The 25,349-nt window shown below is 40.0% G+C and overlaps 1 protein-coding gene across 1 annotated transcript in view; it reads right to left on the bottom strand.

Moving 5' to 3' along the window:
* Positions 1-25,349, bottom strand: part of ncor2 (nuclear receptor corepressor 2) — a 51,871-nt gene that overhangs the window by 5,295 nt on the left and 21,227 nt on the right. The window contains 37 exon segments of the mRNA XM_043246855.1: positions 208-463; positions 465-741; positions 823-932; positions 934-978; positions 980-1,011; positions 1,681-1,935; positions 2,036-2,131; positions 2,384-2,635; positions 3,067-3,087; positions 3,090-3,275; positions 3,362-3,416; positions 3,418-3,720; positions 4,172-4,248; positions 4,251-4,277; positions 4,280-4,384; positions 4,487-4,501; positions 4,504-4,560; positions 4,648-4,770; positions 4,855-5,002; positions 6,239-6,342; positions 6,461-6,559; positions 6,641-6,743; positions 6,896-7,008; positions 7,194-7,355; positions 7,726-7,773; positions 9,206-9,443; positions 11,156-11,261; positions 11,703-12,120; positions 13,240-13,378; positions 13,469-13,611; positions 18,400-18,462; positions 19,342-19,499; positions 20,787-20,914; positions 22,712-22,810; positions 22,988-23,042; positions 24,171-24,349; positions 25,225-25,315. Of these exon segments, the coding sequence (XP_043102790.1) occupies positions 208-463; positions 465-741; positions 823-932; positions 934-978; positions 980-1,011; positions 1,681-1,935; positions 2,036-2,131; positions 2,384-2,635; positions 3,067-3,087; positions 3,090-3,275; positions 3,362-3,416; positions 3,418-3,720; positions 4,172-4,248; positions 4,251-4,277; positions 4,280-4,384; positions 4,487-4,501; positions 4,504-4,560; positions 4,648-4,770; positions 4,855-5,002; positions 6,239-6,342; positions 6,461-6,559; positions 6,641-6,743; positions 6,896-7,008; positions 7,194-7,355; positions 7,726-7,773; positions 9,206-9,443; positions 11,156-11,261; positions 11,703-12,120; positions 13,240-13,378; positions 13,469-13,611; positions 18,400-18,462; positions 19,342-19,499; positions 20,787-20,914; positions 22,712-22,810; positions 22,988-23,042; positions 24,171-24,349; positions 25,225-25,315 (4,886 nt within the window).

Raw genomic sequence — 25,349 nt, 5'->3', positions numbered from 1 at the left:
GGTTGATTCTGATCAATGCCAACCACCACAAGCGTGCACTAGGCCACAGACGTAAGGGGGTGGGGATGAGGCAGGGGCACAGGAGGGGTAAAGGAAGGGTGGAGGGATGGAAGGTGTTGGGTGGATTGGTAGAGAACAGGAAGGACAGGGAGGGAAGGGAGGGGAGGGAAGGTGGCGTCAACAGCCCAAAGGTCCCAGGCGTCTTACCATCACAGGCGCCGTTGGTCGCGAGCGCACCAGTCTCTGGCATCGCCGCATCACAAGAAATTTGATGCATGATTATCGCGTTTATGAAGTTGGCCGCTGTCATGGTGGTCTTACCGAGTGCTCGAAGTTCGTGTTCCTGTATGGACATCACTTTGTTTTGAGTCTTTCCCTACTTGACGCTGCCCGCTGCGATGCCATCCCCACCGCGAGGCGGCATAGAACTGGTGCTGCTGTTGCTTTCAGGAGCATGCAAAGGGGTGCCCTCGACTTGTGGGCAGACCGAGGTGGGCACCAGGGGCCTGGCTGTACGGAGAAGGGTATGACCCACCGGCACCGGGGCTGGCCAACTTGGGGTCAGACTTGGAAGAGGATGAAAGATCCGGATGTTTGGGCAGACCTCCACGCCCATGGCTTTTGCCCCCATCTCTGTTGGAATCTTTTGCATTTGAGTCTGTACCGGATGGGTAACCCTCATTGGCTAGACCAGACCGAAGGTGCCCACTAAAGCCCTGGTAGCGAGCAGATCCTGGTGGCCTGAAGAAAAGAAAGGTAAACAAATTATGTTGTTAATCTCACTGGACAGACCCATCAGAGAGGGGTTTGAGCAGCGGAGACTCACCGTAGCACAGAGGACTGTTGTGCTCAGAATTGGGCAGGCTCTTTGAGCTGGTGTTGTGCAGAACGCCAGGTCTCTGCTGCATGTTGTCCTGGGGCGAGGGAGAGTGGAGATGACTGGTGACTATAGGGATGAGACGGGGACGAGAACTGCTGCTGCTGCGCCACCGCCCATCTGTTCTGGTGCTCCTGTTTGGACACAATGTTCAGACATTTAGCAATGCTAAATCAATCTACATATTGATTATTGGCTAAACTACAGTGACACAGAACAACTCTATATTAATCCAATTATAACTATAGCTGTAAATCAACATGTATATCAACATATATATATATGTATATATATATATATATATATATATATATATATACATATATATATATATATATATATATATATATATATATATATATATATATATATATATATATATATATATATATATATATATATATATATATATATATATATATATATATATATATATATATATAAAGCTGAAATAAAAATGTATAAATAACTTAATTTACTTAGAATATATAGGTGGATACTAAACTAAAAAGCTTAAAATAAATGTATAAAAACATCCCCTCACCAAATTAACATTTAAATCAAAACTGAAAATATAAAAATATAAAAAATTAAACATGGATAAATACAATAAAATTATATACATGATTTTAGAATAACAGCTTCAAAACCTTAAATGAATTATCAAGTTAATTCTAAAATTTGTGATTCTATAAACTGATTCTATAAATATTTGCTAAAAAAAGCACTCAATGAAAATAATACAAAGACGTTACATAAAGTGGCCGTACACATTAAAAGTAAAGGCAGTGAGGGGCACTCACCTGGTCTCCATATAGGGGCATGTTCCACGTTACCATGACTGAGGGACTTGTCTCTTTCTCTGTCCCTGTCTTTCTCACGCTCACGTTCCCGTTCTCGCTCACGCTCTCTCTCTCTGTCTCGTTCCCTCTCCCTCTCTCGGTCCCGCTCCCGCTCTCGCTCACGATCCCGCTCTCTTTCCCTCTCTCTCTCCCGTTCTCTTTCTCTCTCTGAGGATGCCGAACTGCCTTGGATTTTGCTCATGTGAGAGGCTCCTACTATTGAGAGATAGAGGTATAAAGTGAATGGTACTTACAAAGAAAGTTTTAAGTCTTCAATCACCAAGTTGTTTGTTTGAGTGAGCGTGTTGCTTTGTACCTGGTGAGATGGGAGATGTGTTGTAGGCTCCGCTGGGGAAAGCTGGAGAGGTTCCTGGGATGTATGTGATACGATCCATGGGAGATGCAGATGTTCCTGCAAATGGACATAAAAAAAATTCATGCGTCTCTGACGATAATATGTACTGTTGTTTTTAATACGATTGCTTAATTTTGTATTCAGCTACATGACCAGGTTACTTGAAATAATTCTCCCCAAAAAATAATAATTAAAAAAATATATATACCTTTGTTTACTAACTTTCACGCAATTGTCAGTGAATAATGATTATTACTTTAGAAGACTTAAAATATGTGAAGGACAAAAGACCCTTTAAGGACCCCTCACCTCTTGGTGTAGGTGAGTAGGCTAAGTTAAGAGACTGCTCTCGAGGCGTTAGGCCTCTGAGCAGGTCGGGTCTCTGAGCAGCCATGGCGGCAGCAGCTGGCCATTGGTGCATCTGCTGGGAGGTAATGTAGTCATTGAAGAGTGTCTGTCTGTTCTCCAGGGCTGCTGTTTCAGGGAAACCTCTGATCAGGTAGGGTGGGTAGGGATGAGGGTAGCCAGGGCCAGGGGCAGGTGGATGGGGCAGGTAATATGCTGCTGTGGAGACAAGAAGCAAAGTCAAAGCCAATTGACAAATACATTAGATAATGCATAATGTACTACAATTTTTTTCAAATATAAAAGTTTGGGGCCACTTTGTTAAGGGTCTAGTTTATGTACAGATGCTGAAAAATTATAATACAATTTAAATCAACTGTCCTAACTATTATTATTATTAATTAATTAATATATAAATAAAATTTGATCTATATCCTGATTTCATATATATATATATATATATATATATATATATATATATATATAAATGCAATATTTACTGGTCTGGAAATTAAACATTCCCAAGTATTTCATAATCATGGAAATTTGTACCCTAACATTTGTTTAATATTAATAAACTTCACATTTCAGCGTTTAAACCATTTTTAAGAAAATGAACAAGTTAAAAGTGTTAATTATTACATTACCTGGCTCAATTGGGATTCCCTGGGCAGAGTTGCAGGATCAAATTGTAGTGGTATCTGGCCACGGAACATCTCTGTTCCCAGCCCCTGCAGGATCCTCTCATAGGCCAAAGACGCAGTGTGCTCACCAACCGCCAGTGGAGACTTAGTGGAGCTCACCTCTCGAGGGGTGGGAGTGGCTTTTCTCTCCTGCTGCTGGGCCTTACTAGAACCTAAGTCACACACAGTGAAACAACATGTAAACATCATACAAACGGTCACCAGCTCCTGAAAGCCAGTGATTGCTAGAACATGATACCTTCATGTGCACGCTGTGAGGATTCCCTGCCGGATAGTGGAGAGGCTCTGTGTGAGAGGCGGAGGGTAGCCAGATCTTTTGTGATCTTCATAGCCCACTGGACTGTGGTGGGGTCTGCTCTGCTCTCCACTAAGTGCCAAGGGAGAAGTACGGGACAGAGAGCCAGGGGTGCTGACCACAGCGCTGGGTCGTGATTTGCTCCCTACTTCCTCATAGCGGGCCCTGTCAGACCCTCTGTGCTCGGGCCTCAGCTCTAGATGAGAGGGCAGTCCAGAGTAAGGCCGAGGAGAGCTGGCGATGATGGACCGCACATCATGGCGCTTGGATGAGCCAACAGGCTCTTGTTTCAGAGGGGTGCCCTGTAGTACACATATTTAGTAAATATTCAGTTAATTTGACACCGGGCTGAGTGGTTTTGATCTTTAAAGTATACTGTAAAGGCAGCATTTTAATCTTGTCAAATCTTGTTACTTTAAGATTTTCTTTTTGAATGTATTTAAATGAACAACCTATTAAAGAATGTATAGAATGAAAAATGTTCGGATTTTGATCCATAAGGAGTCATTAGAACCTGTTCTGTCAGAGACCTTTATTTTTTAAGAGTGTACCCTAGCTATCATAATTTTGTGAATTTCAGGATTTATATCACTTGTGTATTTTCAGCAGTTTCAGACAAAACTGAAACTTTGTTGATTATTAAATAAACATGAGGAGGAATTGTGTAGTACTTTGAGATTTTACTGTCAGACATTATTAAACTTGTCAGACATCTTACTATTCCAAGAAAACACCAAATCAAAACCAAATCACCTGGGTGATTGAGCCCTCTTTAGGCTTGCCTATCACAACCCCTTCAGGAGGGATCAGGTGGATGGAGCGTCCTCCTCTTTGACGGTGGTCACCATACTCTCATGAGGCGTGATTTAAGCGTGTCAGTGGGATGACCAGGGCCACGAGGTGATGGGGAACCCTCCCTTTTCATCTGTTTAACCTCCCGACGCTGACAGTCGTCCCGAGGAATTCCTGGGAGAGAGAGAAAAAAGAAAAAAAAGATGTAGAACAAATTAAATGAAAGCAGGAGATAAAAGCGATCGGCTGAGTTTGAGTTTCTGAAATGATGCTGACCTTGGGATATGGATCACGCATGTGATGTAGATGAGGACTATCACGATCGTGAGGCATTGCTCGACTGATCAAGCCTGCGAAAGAGAGAGACGGTAGGTGAAGGAAAAAGGACAAACAGTGGAACTGTCTATGCTTATTAAAGAAGGATATTTTATGCTTACCTTCAGCGGCTGATAGTGAGTCTCTAATGGGTGGCACACGAGAAATGCCAACCTCCATCATGTCATAGGTCCTTTTCAGCCCAGCCATGTCTCCACGACCCTCTTCCTTAGAATTTGGACCCCCTGTGTGTTCAAACATTAACAGTATTCAGAGACAACTTCTCCCTTTATTAAGTTCTGAGCATTTGCATGTTTGTGTACACTTACGGTCAAAGGAAAGGATGTGCCCACTGATGCCCTCATAGACCACATGCCCCTTAGAAGGAGTGTCTTCTCTGCTTCTCTCCCTGCTGGGGCTGTCCTCAGTGATCAGACGGGTTATTGTGCCCTTATACAAGACATCTGCAGGAGTGCCCTGAAAGAAATAATAGGAAAGTTTAAGAGATTTTTTTTTTTTTTTCCCACGTTTGTGCCGTCAAAAAAATAATGAACTATTTTGAATGGATTGTTGATGTTTGATAATTGCTGCGAGTAGACAACATCAGAGAAGAGATATCATTTTGAAGGGGAAATTACAGACACAGCTACATGAATTTAAAAATATTAATGATATGCATGGATCTTTTATAATAAACATGGCAACATAACATAAAAACAGTAAAAATGACTAATGCACATGTAAGAGAAAAATAATAAAATAATCAGCAGAAACTATAAAAATGTGAACTATAAAATGAGGCAAATTTACAAAGCTATTAACTTTGATTGGATGTCTCACTTCTTGAAATACTTTTTCCAAACAGTGTCTAAAGCCAACTATGAATAAAAAGAGGTGCAAAAAAATCCAAAATAAATAAATCATGCTGCAGAAAAACTACAAAAACCTTGTAATTTTAGGAAGACTACAATGTACATCAAAGATGGTAAAACGTTCTGGGGCCTCACCTAGTTTGACCCTTGAGTTGTGAGAAAAGAGGAAGCAAGCACTTTGAGTCATTGGTATTTCATATTCATATTTTTAGGCTAGAGTAATGAAGAATATGATCGTTTTGATTTTGTGCTACATGAAAGGTAAACAGTTAATTTTATAAGTTTGATCTCTAACTGGCTGACTAGATAATGTTTTAGCATTACATAACACCATATGTCACACAGCTGCCTATAACCGTATCTCAGGTGAACTTTTACTGACAATGTCTTTCAATAAATCTGCCAATAATGTCACACAGTTAAACACAGAGCTTATCTCTGCTCTGATTAAACGCTCGCACTAACCCATTCTGATTTGCCTGAGCGTGTAATGTGTCACAGTAGGTCACGAGTAAGTGCATGTTGGAGAGATCGGTAACAACAGACTGCGTAGGCGTATAAACACATTAATAAAAGGAGAGAAAAGGATTGGATGCTGTGTACATGTTGCTATGGCAACTGATTACGAGTTATGTCAATATGACGTGATATGGCTGACACACAAACTGCCCGTTCCATTTGCTTTTTGAAGGGGCTTTTATATGAGCTGACTGCTCACTGTAATACGATGATTCCGAAAATGAGAACATCACGCAACAGAAAAACATACACGATGACACAATTGTAACACTGTGCACTTTTCTTTTTTTAAATGTGTGCCGTGCAGACAGAAGCTTCTTACCTGAGTGATTGAACCCCCTCGATATGATATGGAAGGTTCTTGATGCACACGTGTACCAGGGATGCCCTTCGTGATGCTGCCACCCTGAACAGCTGGCATGGGGCCTGTCAGGGCGAGTTAACATATTCAATCTCTTCATGATATGAGCCTTATTTCTGTATCTTAATCTCTTTGAATTAAAACTGAATTGAGAAGAGGGATAATGATTTGTACCAAACTCACCCCGTGACGTAACGCTGTCCTGTGAAGAGAGATTCTCACTCTGGGAAGAGGCAGCCCCGCGTGGAGACAACTGCTCCTGTTTAACCACTGGAAACCCTCCTGAGGAGACAGAAAGTGATGTTGGATATGGAAAATGAATCGTTATTGTGTGATCTCTCACAAATCGCAACTCAAACTCACCGATTTTCCTCTGGTCCATCCAGGAGAGAGCCAGGGATCCTGGTGCTGGGATTTTCCCATGATCTGAGCCATGAGAAGGGTTGTGCAATTGCACCGGGGTACCCTAGAATACAAGACAACATGTACACTGGCGTAATTATGCATGTGCACATTAACAAGCCATTAAATCTATTATAGAAGTTTAGTCACGATAGGTCCCAGTTATACGACATTCAAAGAACATTGGCACTGAGAGAAATTATGAGCTGCTTTTACCTGCGTGATGGAACCGCCAGGTTTGGTTGAGGAGATGAGAGGAGGGGGTTCTGGGATATGGAGAGGCCGCACTGCAGCCATTCTCTCCTGCGGCTGAAGAGTGGGAGGCAATGCTGAAAGATGTATAATTAATTAGTTGTTAATAATAACAATATTACTGTTTTGACTGTACTTAATTATTTGAAACGCGAAAACATATTTGACATTTTTAGCTAGTTATTATATTTTGTGTGTTGCAAATATTATGATGATCACTATTATAGTTTTTGACCTAATTAACAGGGCTATGTTTTCTTACAGGGATTGTAGTGTAGCAGCTGTTCGTGGCTGAGTTTGGCCATGTCTCTGGGAGAGAGCTGGTACGGAGACATCACTGGCCGGCCTAGACCTACAGCCCGAATGTCATCAGCCCCAGGAATCTTTTTACCATCCGCAAGGGGAGAGAATGCCCGAGATTTATCTGCACACATGGGGGAAAAAAACAAACAAACAAAAAAAAAAAAACACAATGGTGACTGTCAAACAGATAATTATTGGACAGCATTCTACGACACTTTTTTTTGCCGAAAGTGAAAATGTCAAAGCTTAAATCATCACAACCCCTGCATCAAAAGCAGCAATCTCCAGTGTGAAAACACACAGACAGCAGTTATTCAGACTGCTCCTTGCACACATTCACAGATCATCAGGCTCATCAACACACTGTAAGCTGGAATCTGCGAGCTTAGCGGCATGCAAACACATCTGCGAATCATTCACACTCCCAGAAATCAACACGCTTGATTAGAGTCTGCTCCAACAGTGAGTATGCGTGTGGTGTGTAAACCTACGTAATCCATGTAGCAGAGCCTGAAGCCATCTCTCGTTCCCCTCCAGCTCTGCAGGGACAGACACACTGCAGCTCATCACATGGCCATGACCCAAGACTCTTTCTCTCCAAGTACTCGAAAGGAGCAGTTTTGTGACTTAACTTAGTTCTGAGTGCCCAAATTAAATAACACCATAACAATCTATTTTTTAATAAAGTGAAATTTCCCTGTTGAGGAACTCCTTTTCTCATAAATAACACGTAATAAAACCGAGATTGTGTGACAATCTTGTTATGGTCGATAATAACAAAATAAACTACACTAGTTTGTAGTTTGCACTTTTAATATAGAGTGTACTGAAAACAAGAGTAAAGAATAATGCACAGTCAGTATAAAATTGGTGTAAAAAAAAAGATTTTGCTGTCAAAATGACCTTCTGTCTGTACATTATCTCATTATTATGCTAATCCTCAAATAAATAAATAATAGAACATGAAATATTGATTTGAGTTGAAATTGTTTGACACTGAAAGAGGCCACAGAGAAGCGCGAGAGATATACAGACTAGCATAGCCACGTAGGAAATGAACTGCCAGAGCCAACAAGTTAATTATACACTTTAGTGGTCATTATACAAAGCACATTTGCTGGCAGAAATCTGCAACTGGTGTTTCAGAATCATTTTTGCCAAAGGGCAGTGTAGTAAATATGAAATCACGTCTGATGGATACACAGAATAAGGATCACTATTTTAGCTCCATACCAATACGTTCACAAATCTATTGTGCTAATGTGTTTTTAGAGAATAAAACTGGTAAGGCTATTGCAGTTGAGCATTTTAAAAAGGCTTTTTTTTGGTTGTATTTTTGTTTTTGGTTTTAGCTGGTTTTAATATTTCAGAAAATGAAGAGTTCACCTTTTCTGTGTTTTGGTGGATTGCGGCAAAATATCAGCACTATTCTGATAGTGCTACACTATTGTCAGTAGTGTAGTTATTTCATTTTAAATTCAGCAGTTTTCTGTTGATGAGCTTGGACAACCTGTGAGACCAATTAAAACCCTTGAATCTGTACGAGGAAAACTTTCACCCTGTATAATGTGAATCACCTTAATATGATCACTTAAAAGGATTATGTCTCTGACAATTTGCCAAACAACAGTAAATGTGATGCACCCTTTGCCTGTAAAACCAGTCAACCTGATTCAGGCTGATTCATCAGGCTGTTATTAAGAGCATCAATTTCAAGTAACAAAGTTTTTTTTTTTAAACTGTATTTACATTCAACACTCATTTCACTGCACGTGTACACACACACACACACACACACACACACACACACACACACACACACACACACACACACACACACACCAGAACTTGCTTAATTGGTGTAGTAGACAACTGAGGAAAACAATGGAAGTTGAGAAAGCTAGAGAGGAAAATAAACAAAAAAAATTGATGAAAATATAATGAAACCTAGAGGGATAAAGACCAGCTTACCTTCTCTCTCTCTGTCAGAGACACCAGGGCTGCGAGTCCTGACTCGTGGGCTGCTTGAGTCTCCGCCCCCTGTGTTATGTTGAGATTTGGTTGGCTGTGGTTGTTGCTGTTTGGCCTCCTGGGAAGATTCATGTGCCATGGTAATCTGCTGCTGGTACAATGCAAGAGCGTGGGGCATAGCTTGCTGCTTCCCCAGCAACCCAGGTCGGTCGCGTCCTGCTACCGACACCTCTGGCATCTACAAGCAGAGACACAAAATGTTCATTACACATCATTATACAAAACGTCTACATATATTCATGTAATATATTAAACGAGCGCCAAAACTACTGTGCTCACAGCGCTGACAGGCACTGTATCATTTCATATCATATTGCGAAAGGAACTACATGCATGCAATGTCGTGGTCAGTTACGGTATGAAATTACCGTAATTACTTGTAATGTAATTGCAATCATTATAAGCTGATTAAAGCTGCCTTATAACTGTGCCTGCATTGTAATACGTTATTTATGAGTTACATTAAGAACGCCTCTGAAATGGTTTTTAAAATTGTTCTGGAGCATCCCAGCACTGTCTTCCTCATCTAACACACCTGATTCCACTCATCAGGTCATTAGTAGAGACTAAAATGGGTCAGAAACCAATTTTTACAGTCTGTGGTCACAAAAGATGATGAGAAAATATGATGCGTGTCAGATCCACGTCACATTCAGCAGTGACAGCTCTAGCATTCCTAGTTATAATTGTAAAACTATTCATATTTTTTTACAAAATCCATCAATACACTTCAGACGACATGTGATAACCCCCCCGAAGGTGCATAGGTTCATTTTACGTAGCGGTACTTGCGGACATACCTGACTGACGGACCAGCATTACCAAGCTTAGAAGAGGCAGGATAAATTTTTTTTTAAAACTTAGACTGTGTTTTTCTGAAAAAAGAAAGTCATAAACACCTGGAATGGCTTTGGGGTGAGCAAAACATGGGGTAATTGTCAATTTTGGGTGAACTATTCCTTTTAATGAGTGAATCACTGAGTCATACATTGAACAGATTTGTTAAAATGGCTGATTAATTCAGGAATGAAGTCTACTGTCCTCATGAATGGCTCACTGAACCAGTAGCTCACCCAATTCTGTATATTTTCTTTGTGGAAATACAGCAAAATCAACAATATTCTATACATTACTCGCAATATTAACTTTGTTGTTTATTGATTGCTATGTAATTGATTATTCAGTAAAGTGTATAAAAATCAATAATAAGTATGAAACCCTGCTGATATTTGGAGAAAAACAGCACTCTGGCTGGTATGATATTGCTTCACTACATATAAATACCACAAAATCTCAAATGGCTATTTTAACTACAATATAGTAGGCTACATCACAGACACGTTTTGAGTGAGGAGCATACTTAATAATGTCGCCTCACACAACATTAAAACAACAAATACGGTATTATCATAGAAAATAAATATTGCACACCCCTAATGACCGCCCACATCCACATCATTGTCTTTAAACAGGGTGGTGTTCACAAAAGGCTAATCAATCATAGCAGAGGTCATTTACATTTAGTCTTAAACGAACAGCAACAAAAACAACCTGTTTGAGTCATTTAAAACAATTACGTTTTGTTGAGACTAACACCATGCAAGCTCCTCTTAGAACAGCTCATATCAGTTTCCACACCTCTCCTCTTGCCAAAGCTCTGACATTCTGGCTGTTAGCTCATCATGAGCGTCTGAATCGCTAAGAGCAGAGGTGGAAAACGAGCATCTCATGGGAATAAAAACAGCCTTGGTAACCATGGCAACATGGAGAGAAGATGCTAATCTGTGTAATCTGGCCAGATATGCCAGTTGCTAACGTTTAAACCTCATGAATTTCAAACCACAAGTGACTGAAAACAAAAGACGAATGTCAGTATGGGTAGGTACTTACTATGGGAGGTATAGCGGCTGCTCTTTGCTTGAGCTGTTTGAGGTCCAGTGGTTTCTGAACTGGAGAAGTGATCACTCCATCATGGGCGAAACTCAACAAACTCGGCCTAGCAGACGTCATTGTGTTGAGAGTGAGAAGAGCAGAGAAGAGTTATTGCTTAATATGGTCAGAGCCTCATTCTCTCTTATTTACTGTCTTTGTAAACAGCCCATTAGCGCCACAAAACCACAAACACACATGCTTAATCATCATCGCAACACACAAACAAATACAGACTTTCCACAAGCAGTCTTATGGAAATGTAAAATGCAAAATACACAAAAGACAGACAGACAGACACACACACACTTCTCAATCTGTTATGTTTGGCAAGCTCACAGGCTAATGTTTCCCCTGACTTGGCCAACATATACAGTGTTCGCTGTCATGGAAAAAAATAGAGTCCTACAGGACAAATCAACAATCCCAGCCTCCTTAACCACAAAACACATCAGATCCACCCAAGCAACCAATCAGCCCCCGCTTTCATACACATGCACACTCTCACCTGTTCTTGTCTGAGCTTTCCGTCTCCTCCACCTCATCAGCGCTGCAAGTGGCGCTGGAGTCGCTGTCTTGAGCTCCGCTCTTTCCTCCATGCTCTTTCTTTTTGATCTCTTTCTTGGCCTCATCCACCTCCAGGGAAAGAGGTTTCCTATCTTCTCCTGCTGCCTCCTTACCACACTCCCCTGGTTCGATTTTTACCTCCTGCTTCACTCCTCCCTGTTCCATTTCTCCTTTCTCCACTTTTGGCTTTTCATCCGACCCCATTTCTGTAGCTGCCATGTCCTTGTCCGTTGAGGACGAGGAGGAAGTGGCATTGGGTGCAGTTTTGGGCCTTGCCGAGCCCTCTTCTTTGACCTTGCTGTCATCTGAGGAGCGTGGGGAAGGAAGGCTCTCGGTGTCTGAGCTGTTATTGGCTGCACCTGAAAAAAAAAAGCAGTGATGGGAAACATTGTAAGAAGGCAGGACATGAATATTAGCTGAATCTGATAAGTGTGGATTGATTAGTAAGGCGTTTCTTTTGGGCACTTTATTTTCCTATTTGTTTTATCCACATGAAAACATTATAATATGATGATTTGCTGCTCAAGAATATCATTTGTAGGATTTTTTGTATGATTTTTAATATAGCATGTCCTTAAAAAAGAATGACTGCTTTAAAAAACGGTTTCATTTTAAAATCATCCAGGGGCCCAGAAAAGCTCGTCAACAAAGAATCACTCTTATCTAAATCAAAAATGTCCTTTGTCAAATCAAAAAGTAAACGTAACTAGTAAATACACAGCAGGGAATTATGATAAGCCTCATTTTCCCACTGGCATAACAAACCTCAGCCGTTGAGTGTGCTCTCCCAGCTGGATGTAATTACACAATAACCATAACATAATAAGCACTTCCCTTGCTGGCTTTCTTTCACAAGCTTTGACCTGATAAATGTGGCTTTATGAAAGCTTACGAAAGCCATTTATCGGCAAGCCACACCTGATTGCCAAACACACAGCACAAAGCCGCCTAGCTGACTTGTGGAAGTACGACGTTCACAGCACGACATACACTTTGACACTTAGATGTCTGATCACTCCACTATAACACAACCACTTCACAAAACGCTGCTCTCCTGGAAAAGCAATTCATGCTTGTGCAGAGAGCGTCGCCTCTTTCTCAGAACTTGACAAAAGTAGGTCAGGGTTGTATCACGGGTGAGGTCATAGGTGAGTCTAGGCCACGTGTTCCTGATATTCTGAGAAATGCACTCTGCTGTTTGATTCGAGCTGCTGTGGGATTTCCTGGCAACCACAAAACCTCAGAGGTGTTTGGTTTCAGTGTGAATTATTTCATAGCTACGGTTGATAACATAATTACCAAACTGCTCATTTGTTTTTTTACATCTTAATTGTGAGTTTTATTACTTCCATTACACAAAGTCAATGAGTAATGTGCAACAAATGACTGTGTTTAAATGGACATTAGTCTTTGTGTAGTAATTATTGTATGATGATGTGGCTGTGTGAGTGTTCAAGAATCAATGTTTGTGTCCATACCCTCTCCGTCCTCCTGAGCCTCCTCCTCATTGCCGCTGACTCCCGATCCCTCCATCTCCTCTTCCTCTGCAGCTGATGGAGCGCTGGCCTCTTCGTTCTGAGGAGCTTTACCTTTACGTCTGGCCTTACGCTCTTTCTCCTACGACGAACACAAGCACAAAAACAACAACATGAAACCAATACTACTGACAATTATAAATAATTCAGCCCACACTCTCTAAGAACTGACCGATTTTATTTTATGCTGTTGCAGAATCTCATCCAGTTTCTGTCTCTTCTTGTAGTTAAAGTAGAAGTTCTTGCATTGGGAGACAGTTTTGGAGCCCACCATCTTGGCGATAGCAGACCAATTTCTGCCATACTGGAGCAGACCTATGAAAGTAAGAAAAGAAACATTCTCACTCTACTAACGTAGAAACAGGAACAGAACTATGTGACAGAGTAACTATCATCATAGCTATTTCAACGCATGAGAGACAGCATCATAGTCTACATGACACAACTAAAATGTCCCTTAATTTTCTGTTACAGAGAACAGGAAATAATGAGAATGGCCAGGTCGATGAATCACAATTGCAATTTAAAACAAATTAAAATAAAAAACAGGTACTTGAAATCAAATTCAAATTTGAAATCAATGCATCTTGGTCCCATACATTTTAACAGTAGTGTATGTGTAGGTCTAATTTTTTTCCCCTACCTGGTGTCCCACTAAGTCACATGCACTCAAAATAGGCCAGCACCAAGGCTGTTACAGTTTATATAAGATTTATATTACACACTGCCTAACAGACAATATCTTTCAACACTAACACACAAAATCCCAGTGCGCTGGGTAACGGAAGCCTCAAGTGTTCCCATTTGCCCAGCCTTGCATCGTCATTAAAAAAACCCTCAATAAAAGGTCAAAGATCATATGCTCCTGCTTGTCGTCTGAAGGAGGAAAGTGGGGCAACAGCCTGACATGAACTGTTCTCAATCATTTAACACCAAGCTAACGCTCAGCAGACAGCAGCCAAGCCGTTGTGTGCTGGTTAGCTTCACATTAGGAACCTATCTTGTCCAGTCTAAATAGCTGCTTTGATTTATATCGCTAGTGACCACAACAAAGAACTGCTGCCCTCCACATCAAAGATACAAGACAGTTAGTGTAGATTCAACAGGGATGGAGAGAATGAGATGGAGAGATAAAATGAAGAGTGTAAGTGCACAAAAAATGCTCTTAGTGACATACAAACAAGCAAAGCAAGAAATCATTTGAAGTCTGATTGGTATGCTTATCCTCACCATCTCTGATCTTTGTTTATTCTTCAAACTTCCAGTTGTTTATCAGAAACGCACGCACATCCTAATCTATGTAACATGGCAAACACACACAGACACTTCAGCAGAGCAAAGATAGCTAAAACCGCTTAAATAAAAGCCTGTTTAGCAATATACATATACACAATTACCCAGAAGTACTTCTATATAACAGGTCAAGAGTCAGAAACTCCATTCTTGCCCAATCCAACTAATGGCAAAGTAGCGGTTAAATCCAGCAAAGTGTCAAACACAGTCCTAAATGTCCTGAAAAGCACGTTTCATTCATCTTCAATTTCAAAACATCGCATTTTGTCCAGTACCTCCAAATGTTAAGTGTACTCCACTAAGACAATGCTGTCCAATCAGCTTTGGTAATTCAAGAGCATGTACCAATGCTACATCCAATTGAAATCCTCAGCACTGGGCCACTGTAGATCATCCAATCAGGGAGTTGCATGAAGAAAATATGCGGCCCACTGGTCCACTCTTCCTCTCTTTTCTATCTCTTCATCAGTTTTTTTTATCTTCGCTCACAGGATTTCCATAGAAATGCACAGCAGAGGCTCTTGGAGCTCCAGAGCAGCACGAGGAAGAGCAAGAAAGTAGAAGAGAGAAAAAGGGAGTGGTGTTTGGGAGGGAAATGAGCTCCCCATTCTTCCTCTGATAGTTGCACTGTCGCTTCTCTGACTCTCTCTAAACAGAGCAGCCCTTCTCTTTTTCTTCTCCTCCTCTCCCTCTCCCTCTCTCTCTCTCTTTCGCTCTCTCTATTTATCAAACTCACGCGCTTTCTCTCGCCAGCCCTCTCTCTCTTTCTGTCTCAAGGCCACAGTTTTTTTCCACTCCTCTTCACTGGCTGCCGCTTGGCTGGACTTTAACAGCAAAGTGAAGCTGAGATGCAGTGACTCCACCCCCCTAATGCCCGTCCTCCCTCCCTCCCTTCACAACCTCATCTGATCTCTTCTATCATTCTCTCTCTTCTGCGCTCTCTAATGCATATTATCTGTGCCAAAACACATCTACGCTCAAACACACAAAAACAAACAGACAATGAGAGCAAGAGATTGTGGCAGAAATAAAGAGAAAGAGAGAGATTTGAGAGGTTTGATGTTGATATCATGAGAAAGCAGAGAGAAAGCAATTCCTCCTAACTGACCTGCTTTTCTTCTTCAATGTGACCTCTACACACAGTCCTTAACAACAGTGTGAGAGAGGGAGAAACAGGGAGGCTTGCCAAATCCTTTAATTCGTGCCAACCCACAATTCAGCCACTTCCTTTCACTCTGCACTCCAACAACTGAATCTAACCACTCACTCAATGTTACAGAAAGATAGAAACTGAAAGACAGGAAGACAGAAAGAGAAAGAGATGGCTAAAAAAAACGGAACAAGAGAAATAATGAAAGAACAAAGAAAGGAAAAAAAGGTAAAAAGAAAAAACAAAAGAAAGAAAAAGACAAAAGCAGGAATGAAAAGAGACAGACAGAATAACAATGTGAGAGACAGAAAGGGGAAAAAAAGGAAAAAGAAAAAGAGAAAGACAGAAACAGAAATAAAGAGACCAACAACAACACAAAAACAAAGGCAGTTGGAGAAAGAAAGGCAGCTTACACACTGCAGCTAAATTTGGCTGTCACACTCCTTATCAGAGCTGAACCCGTTTCTGTTCACACTGACTTCACTTATTCACAAGAGTGACAGCTGAAGCTCATGTTTATTTAAATATGACTGTTACTTTCATAACTGCAGTGTGTATGTGGCAGGGTTTTTTTATGACAGTGGCGTTTAAACAAAAAAATTGTCACATTTATCAGCATTTTTTAGAGCTAGGAAAATGTTCATATGCACACACGAGTCTGCAGTTCCTCGCCCCTTAAGAAAAAGCATTTGAAAAGAACACGGGAGGAGAGCTGTGTGCAGTAGCTTTAGGTTATAAGTCACACAGGCCTTTATCCTGCCATCAAGTGCCCCCACGGCCACATACACACTCACTTCCTCTCATTTACTCAGAGATGTGAACACAAGCGAGGCCACCCTGCCTTTAAAAGGTTGTGCCAGCGTGCATTAGTCACAGAGTGGAGCTGCTCTCTCCCTCTCTCTCTCTCCGTGTGGAGGAATGCAGCGAGACAGCCAGGTGCCATTAACATATATTACTGCTGCCTCCCTCTCCTGCTTTAAAAATGATCACAGATAAACACATTAGCATAGAGAGCTGTAAGCTGATTTCAAAAGCACAGACGAGGTAACTGGCTGGTGTTAAGAGGGTCATGAGGTAAGGGGTTGCAGTGTATTTTGAGAAAGTAATAGTAAGGTAAAGATAAAGTAGGCACATTGAAGTTTGATGTTACTATGTTAAAGATACACAAAATAAAACATGCAAGTTAGTGGCAATATGTGAATGAACAAATAGTAAAAAATTATAATAATAATAATTATAAAAAAGTGGTTTGTAAATTAAAAATCCTTTTCCCCAGTGGGAAAACTATTTATAGCAAATGTGTGTTTTTTTTTTTGCAAAAATTAATTGAATTAATAAAAAAATAAATAGGGGTCTCGCCACATCTTTAAGACTTCTATATGCAAATTACTTTTTTAATATGTTAAGACTGCACGAGAAATCAGTAACATTGCTTTGAAGTTACTGAAGAGAAAAACAGGAAAGAAATGGAAACAGTCATGCGTTAACTTGCTCATGTGATGTATTGTGTCCTAAACTTCTGAATGAGTTGTTTTTTGCAAATGAATCACCATGCATTAACAAAAACTTTCATTTCAAAAGAGCGCTCTTTAAAATGAAAGATCCATAAAATCTAAAACACAGCATAAACATACTTGTTGGCTTGGAGTCAAGGACATGATCTTGTGATCACAAACGATAAACTTGACCAGGCCCGGGGGACTTTACTATTAATTAAATGTTATTAAGTTGTAGATCGTGTGAGTGGTGTGGAGCAAGCAGCCTGATGGATCAGATGTGATCTGCCGGTGCCAGAGAGACAGAGCGACGTGGAAGCAGCTCATCTGAAGTAGGTCAGCAGAGCGTCCGTTTAACACACTAATAGTCTACATTACAGACCAAACACTGACGCGTACAAGAAAGAAGATCAGACCTTTGCTCTTTACTCCAACTTTCTGCTTTTACTGTAAATATCTCACACAAAGTTTTGAAGGACCATTAATGAAGCTCTTGGTATTAAGTCACGAGTAAAAAAAACACGTCAGGACGTCCAGCTGTCATAAAAAGACGTGGCTCCCACATATAGACACATTATTGTGTGGGTATCACTAAGTGCATGTGTGTGTGTGAAATGAGGCCAAGGGCACAGTGTGTGATTTAGCTCATGTAAATGTTTGTGGAGTTGCTAGGCTAAGTGTTAAAGGTCTTATCTGGCAGCGTTACATCTAGTTAACTGAACACAGGGACATCCTAACTGTCAACATCCTATCAAAACAAACAAAGAGCCCATTACAACTTTTTCCTGAAAACATTATGGTCTTTGAAACTATATTTTGATCAAGGCAACCTAAATAATAAAACAATTACTAACGTGCTTTGTAAGGTTTTCTGAAATAATTGTGTGTGCCAATGGCTCTATACTGTGAGAATATTGCAGTGGACAGTGTATGTGTGAAATATAATGTGGACAGCTTTATTAGGCATTTAGTCGTATTACAGAATGCAATAGTTCACAGAACATATCTGAAGTGCAAAAACTCATCTAAAAGTAAACTGGATATAATCAAGTCATATCTATGCTAAATAATATATGATGTCACCTGCTGCCACAAGTCTCACAAAATCCTGTGGGAAACACTTTGCATTGTCTATTCAGCAAAACACCAAACATGGGGTCTGACCTTTCTTTGCAGTCTCCATCTCCTCTTCAGTCCAGCGAGAACTCTCATTCATCTCAAGATTTGCTAAAACGCACAGAAGAAGAAAAATGTCACGTAACGTGAAATAATAAAGAAGCCTCTATGATGCTATTCAGTGACCATCTTGGTAAAAACCCAGGTTGCTGTTTTCAATTTACTTTCTAAATGCAGCTTCTATCTACACGAATAGAAGAAGTTTTAATAAAATTGTTTCAATAAACTATTTTAATAAACAATTAAATCTGACATATCTGATGGATCCTATAAGACAACAAATCATGCAACCAGATCAACCTTCATTAAGTAAAATGCAAGAGGAAGTTGACTCAAAATAAAAGGTAGCACATTAACATTCATACTTTAAGTAACTTAACCAAACTAAATGCACGAACAGGCAAAGGCAGAATCTCAAGGTGAAGTGGCTTATGAAAATGACCCGAGCTCTTCTGACATTAGTAAAGGTTCAAGAGCTGCCACAGGCACTGTTTTGACCCTCATGCTGAAGTATAGGGGACGCTTTTTTAACTGAATCACAATCAACAAAAGTTCAAGAACACTCTTAGCTAAGCTAGATGAGCTATAAACATCATGAAAAAGTGCATTTCGTAAATTGAAATGCCTTCTCAGCGTAAAACCGGGGAACACTGTGACACGGGGGACAGATGGTTTCTACTCAACCATCAAAGTATTTGTACAGCATTTCATTATTAGGATAATTTTCGTTCTGTTGATATTGCTGTTGAAATGTCCTCACATTTAGGGAAAACAGAAAAGGGAAGTTCTAAAGCTACAAGTGGGACAATGTTATACAATTAAAGGTTGCGCACGGTTAATTTGCAGAGCAAAACAAAGAACTCATTTAAACACATGTGACCTCAGAGACCCACAGAAAAAAAGTTAAATGGTATGCAAGTGTGTGCTAACCCAGCTCACTGCTTAGCGGTGAAGTGTTCTCTTCCTGCTCATTGGTCATAGAGCGAGTGACTCGTCCTTTCCGGTGACCGCGGCTGTTTGCGGTACGCCGGCCTTTAGCAGTTACAGGAGGTTCTTTCTCCTCCCCATCTTCACCAGAGGTGTCATCTCTGCGTGAACAGAAAAAATATAGCATTATCATAGTCGAAACATGCTCTTATAGCAGCAAAATTATTCATGATTATCAGATAGATTGGCAGACGAATTTCTGAAAAACAAAAAAAACATTTACAAGATTTAAAAAAATCATTTTTAACTGTTAACCGATAACACACAATCCAAAAAAGCTCTATATGAATGTGAGCGCACTATGCAAATGCTGGCTCACTAGCTAGTGTATTCCCCTTCAGCTGTGCAGCACAGTGTCAGGAAGTGGCTGTGGGATGAGCAGACCCTCATTTATCTTACCTGCACATTATCCATCTTGTAGATACAGTACTAAATATAGGAGCAGCAGCTGTGCCTGCAGGTTGTGAGAACCATGGGGGAAAAGTCCGAGAAATGCACAGACTCGGCTTAATGCACTCATTTAATGTATAGCTGGCATGCTGGGGCGTATACTGAGGCCTGTGTATTTGGGCCAGTGCTAATGTGCTCTAATCACACCCCGCAGTACTGCTGACTGCACAGGTTTAGTTTAGATTAATACACTGTTACCTATACTTCCCTGGAGTACTTTAATATAGTGTGCACCTGTGAGTGAACTAGCATTCAGAAACTAACAACTCATTAAATTAGGCTGAAATGATACAGAACCAGCATCTGTGCATAACCACTGTTTATTTAATGTTTCTGTATGTGACAGTCTATTATGCTAATATTAATCAAATTAGATAAATAGAAAGTTTTTTTTTGGTATTTATACGTTTAAAATTAATTTAAATGTGTATATAAGCTAAAAATAAAATATTTATTAAAATGTATGTAACTATATTTTAATAAATATTTTATTTTATATACACATTTAAACATTCTGTATATTTAAACAGTTTTTGTATTACTGTTTACTTTATTAATTACTTAAATACTGCTTATTTAAAAGTAACGTAATGTAATGAAATTAGTGATGTGGCAAAAAAAAAATTCTGGCACTAATAAATTAAAAATGTTGGTGTCGTGCTCACAGTTGTATCCTATAGTATGTAAAAAAAAAAACTCAAACTGCACTGAATCAGAGGACTTTAGCACTAGCATTGAGTGGCAAGTCAGCAGAATTCTTTTTCCACCTGCCGGTTATATAACTGTGCCTTCGCTGTTTAAGCTGAATCACAGAGAAAAACAAGCTGCAAGGACACAGGTTCAAAGGATTTGACGAGAGAAAATGTAAGGAAAAACAGCTGATGGATGGGTGTGAGATGAGAGGTAAAAGGTGGCAAGTAATAGAGAAAGATACTCACTTCATGCCATCCTCTTTCTCTTCTCCCTCTGCTTTGTCCTCCTCACGGTCTCCCTCCTTCTCTTTCTCCTTGTCGTCTTTCTCTTCCTGATTGTTGCGGTTCACCTGTTGCTGTGCCTGTTGGTTATTCTGCGAATGCAGCAAATTAAAACGATCAAAAATCGAATTAAAATCCTACTAAAATAAATTGTCATCCTGATTAAATTGTAAGAAAATGCTTAGATAAGTTCAAGTTAATCTGTGATGCTCCCCCTCCCACACACAAAAAAAAGCTGTCTAGAACCAGAACATTGTTCTATAAAATCTTTTTGTAAGGAAAAACAAAAGGCAGGTGATGTTCCTATCACCCAGGCCTCACATATGTATCTGGCTTTTCCTTCACCTAAGAATTCCTTTTTGAATTATGAGGCACCATAAACTATCTATTTTTGTCAGGAAAGGGAGAGTATGCTCCACTACAGCTTCTATAAAAGGGAAAAACGGATGACAGAAAGATGAAGGGGGAGGGGACAGAGACAGAATCTGAGGGGACTGAAGACGGACAGATCAATGAAGTGAAAGAGTGCAGGAATCTCAACATCTCCATGCTCCGATTATGCCTCAAAGCTTTTCAGTTTGACAGACAGCCCCTCACATAACCTTACACGCACACATACGAGGATAGCCACGATACAGGACGATTCACATCAAATTTAAACAAATGCATTTCAGCTAAATTATTCTTCCATGCTAACCAGTTCATTCCAAAATATGACAAAAAATATATATTCTCTGAAACTATAAAATTAGACATCATGTCAAGCTGCCCACATCCTTCATTACAGCGCTGCATGCACACACACACTCAGTTATTCATGCACAGTTAAACACACATATACAGACGCACTCATCCAAACAGTAACTTGCTTTCTGTTTTTCCTGTCTCCTTTTTGTTCATGCTTTCTTTCACCCATCAGGCTCATCCCACTGTATCCCTCACTTTCTATGTTTGTGGGACTGGCTGAGAGCGTTTTAATGCGAGCCCATTAAGATCAGGCGATATTTAATGACCTGAGCAGAACCGCTCCAGCAGCAGAAGACCAGTAAAACAAATGTGTTTGGGCTGTGGGCTCATTATTCTATCAGCTTTTATTGAGCCTGCTATTATTGCAGGCAGCACACACACACACACACACACACACACACACACAGCACTCTCTCTAACAACTTCACCTCGTGCTCTCCTGCTTTAAAACAACAAAAACAAACATTTCATACAATCACGATTCAACAGTTCCATGTCTTGCCCTCACACACACACATATAGGAATTAATGAGTGTGTAAGATCAGCAGAGAATCACTGCAGACTCCAACAGGGCAAAGAGCTAGATAATTACTTCATATGGTTTGTGCTCACTTTGAGGTGTGCGCCTGACTCATTAGAATCAAGCTGATTTATTTTTAATAACACACTCTCATTAAAAAGACAAGCTGAATTCACAACGCCACTATAAACACTATAATCATGCTGTAATGAGGGGACAGATCCACAAGCAAATAAACCATGTTTATATTATTGAATATAGCATAATGCCATAGTCATTTTCAGTGCTTATGCTGTGTTCCATTCAACTCGGAAAAGTTGATTCCATCTTTCTACTTGGAAAGTGCAATATGACACCATTTAATGGAGGACTTCAACGCTCTTGCAGAAGCTTACTATTGATTTTGCAGAGAGGTTGGAGACATTGTGCAAAACGGCAGGAAAACACATCAGTGTTTTATTGTGCAACATTACACTATGAGAAGTCTATAAAATATCACAAATCATCTTCTCTGTTGATAACCACATATCTTAAAAACAATGCACCCAACTCTGAATGAAATTCAGCATTAAACTAACACCGTATTAACGGGCATGCTGGGAGATGTGGTCTCACACTCACCTGGCTCCTGCCTCGGCGACGGTAGCTCCTGCGAACAATGTTCTTGTAGTTCTCATTCTTCTTAGTCAAGTAGTAGAACAGGACACACTCAGCCACCGTCTGTGAGCAGACACACACACACACACACACACACACACAGAGACCCAGAGAGAGAGAGAGAGAGAGACCTTCAAAACTTACTCGTTCTGCTCATACACTCTGATCATATTCAAGCACACTGCCTCCAGTGCAAACAATGAGATGAAGAGGGTGGTATTAATAAAGATGCAGGTGTACCTTTCTCTCCAAAAAGGAGGCTATCAGGCCAAAGTTTTTTGGGTGCTGGATAAACCTGCAGTAAGGGAGAGGAAGAGCTGTGATACAGAGCAAATAACGTTCAAATGCTATATGATCACTTCTGTGAAGGTGATGTCTTTAGAGTGTGTTGATTCCTCTGGTAAGGTTCCTCATTGGCTCACGCTTAAGAACTAGACTAGACGAGAGCTCTCTCTCACTTCCTTTTGCTGCTGACCTCTGAATTGTGATCCAGAACGTAAAGCCTCTGCCACTCTCAAACCAAGTATGATGCAGATTTATAGTGATGCACTGAAGTGCATTTAAAAAATAAAGTTTTGCTAATTAAATTTCAGTAACTGAGTAACTGAACTCTGTATCCTATTCATGGTGTCATATTTACAGTCAACCAGTCCAAGTGGTCTGAGTGTAAAAGTTACTACTGCTCAATATTTCAGCAAAACTAATTTTCACAAAGTTTACATGCTGACATTTTCTATGCTGACCTTTCTACATGATGTGCTAAAAAAAAAATCAATGCTTTGTGATCGGAGCTATTCAATAATTTCAATCCTAAAATATTAGCAGGCAAAATCCAGTCATTCAAAATAGAAATCTATGCAACTGGGAATTTTGTGTGACAATTTGCCATGTTAACCAACAGAAAGTGGTTTGATTTAAAACCGTCTCCTGTCAACATATAAATACACATTTTCTGTCAGTGAAATATTGTTAATATAACCTTAGTATATTACATTTTCTTCTTTTCATGTTATATTTTGTACTCAGGAATATTTATTATGGTTCTGACTCCGAAACAGCTACTGCCTAAAAGCACTTTTTTCACTAAAAAGACTGTGGTCATTCTAAAACTGTACTGCGTGTTTATTTCAGTTGAATGATCTTTACAGTCTGCCTGCAGAGGACTGGAGACGTCTGCTCAAGCAGTCGTGCTTACATCAGCATCAGCACAGAGATGTAGATTTTAGCTGTTCACGTTTCACCTAGTGCTGCACCACAAGCCAACTATCAAACACAACCACATGCACACAAACTGCTGAGCTCTTGAAAACCAGGAGAGAGTCGCTAAACCACACGCTGATGCACTTCAGTACCGATTTCATAACTCCTCATTCCTACAAAACAAAGTTAACATGCACATCAAAGCAAAGAGAACTGAACATACTTCTCACGGAAAGTGTCCTTCTCCTGCTCGCTCCACATGTTCATGACCTGTCTGTCTTTGTAGACCTTCATGGGATCGTCCATCAGCCCGTTCATGTTGATGAACTTTATCCTCTGCTGCTCGGCATCAAACAGCATGGGAGGAATCACAGCTAACTGACGCATCTGCTTCTCTGAGTTCTGCAGTGAAAAAGAGAGAGAGAGAGAGAGGAAGATGCAGTCACAAAAATGAAACGAAAATAAATATGCGACAAGAAACTGAAAAACAGTAAGGGAAAGACAGTCAGCAAATATGTGGCCACTGAATCTTATGTCTATGTTGAGGAAGTGAATCAGCTACAAAACCCTATGGGTTGTGTTAAAGACTTGGTTGTGAAGTCACTTTGATATTTGGGTACTTTTTTACAGACAGATACATAAACAATCCTTTTACATTCATGGGTATGCCTGTCTATTAAGTCTAGCAATGTTTTATCCAGAATTGTTATTGCAGTTTTGGTTACATATACACTACTGTCCATGTTCGGTAAGACTTTTATATGTGTTATTTAAAAAAGTCTATTATGCTCATCAAGGATGCATGTGTTTGATTATTTTTTTCGATAGAAGTATTTTGCAATATAGGTTTTTACTACATCCATGCTAAAAATAAAATAAATAAATGGTAGCGGACAATAAGATTTGACTAATATTTTAATACCCAAAATACAAAAAACCCTGCTGCAAAGGCGAATCTTTAACTATATGTTGTCATATAATCATATAGAAGAGTCAACATCAACATGATCACAATGATTCCACAAAAAAGTTCAATGAGTGAATGATTTTGATTCTTTAAGATGGCTAACTTTGGTAAAATTATTCATTAAAAGTTTATCGTTAATTGTTCATGAATTAGATTACTGTTTTGAATGCCCAACGCAATATGAAGAGATGTGACTTGGCATTAATTAACGGTACAGTGTTTTGTTATCTCCACAGTAAAATGCATTGTTCCCCTATGGTACTGTAGATTTGCCACCAAAAAGCAATGCAGGAAACAGTGCACCCCTAACCTCTTGCTCCGAGATGCCATCGATGATCTCAGAAACCTCATGTTCGCTGCGGGCTGCTGAGGCCAAACCCCCACCACGCTGAGCCACTCTGCTGTAAACACACATAAACATAGACATAAATACAC

This window comes from Puntigrus tetrazona, chromosome 8, assembly GCF_018831695.1.
Source record: "Puntigrus tetrazona isolate hp1 chromosome 8, ASM1883169v1, whole genome shotgun sequence".
Taxonomy (NCBI): domain Eukaryota; kingdom Metazoa; phylum Chordata; class Actinopteri; order Cypriniformes; family Cyprinidae; genus Puntigrus; species Puntigrus tetrazona.
The sequence above is the reverse complement of the archived record's forward strand: the minus strand, read 5'-3'. Positions and strand labels throughout refer to the sequence as shown.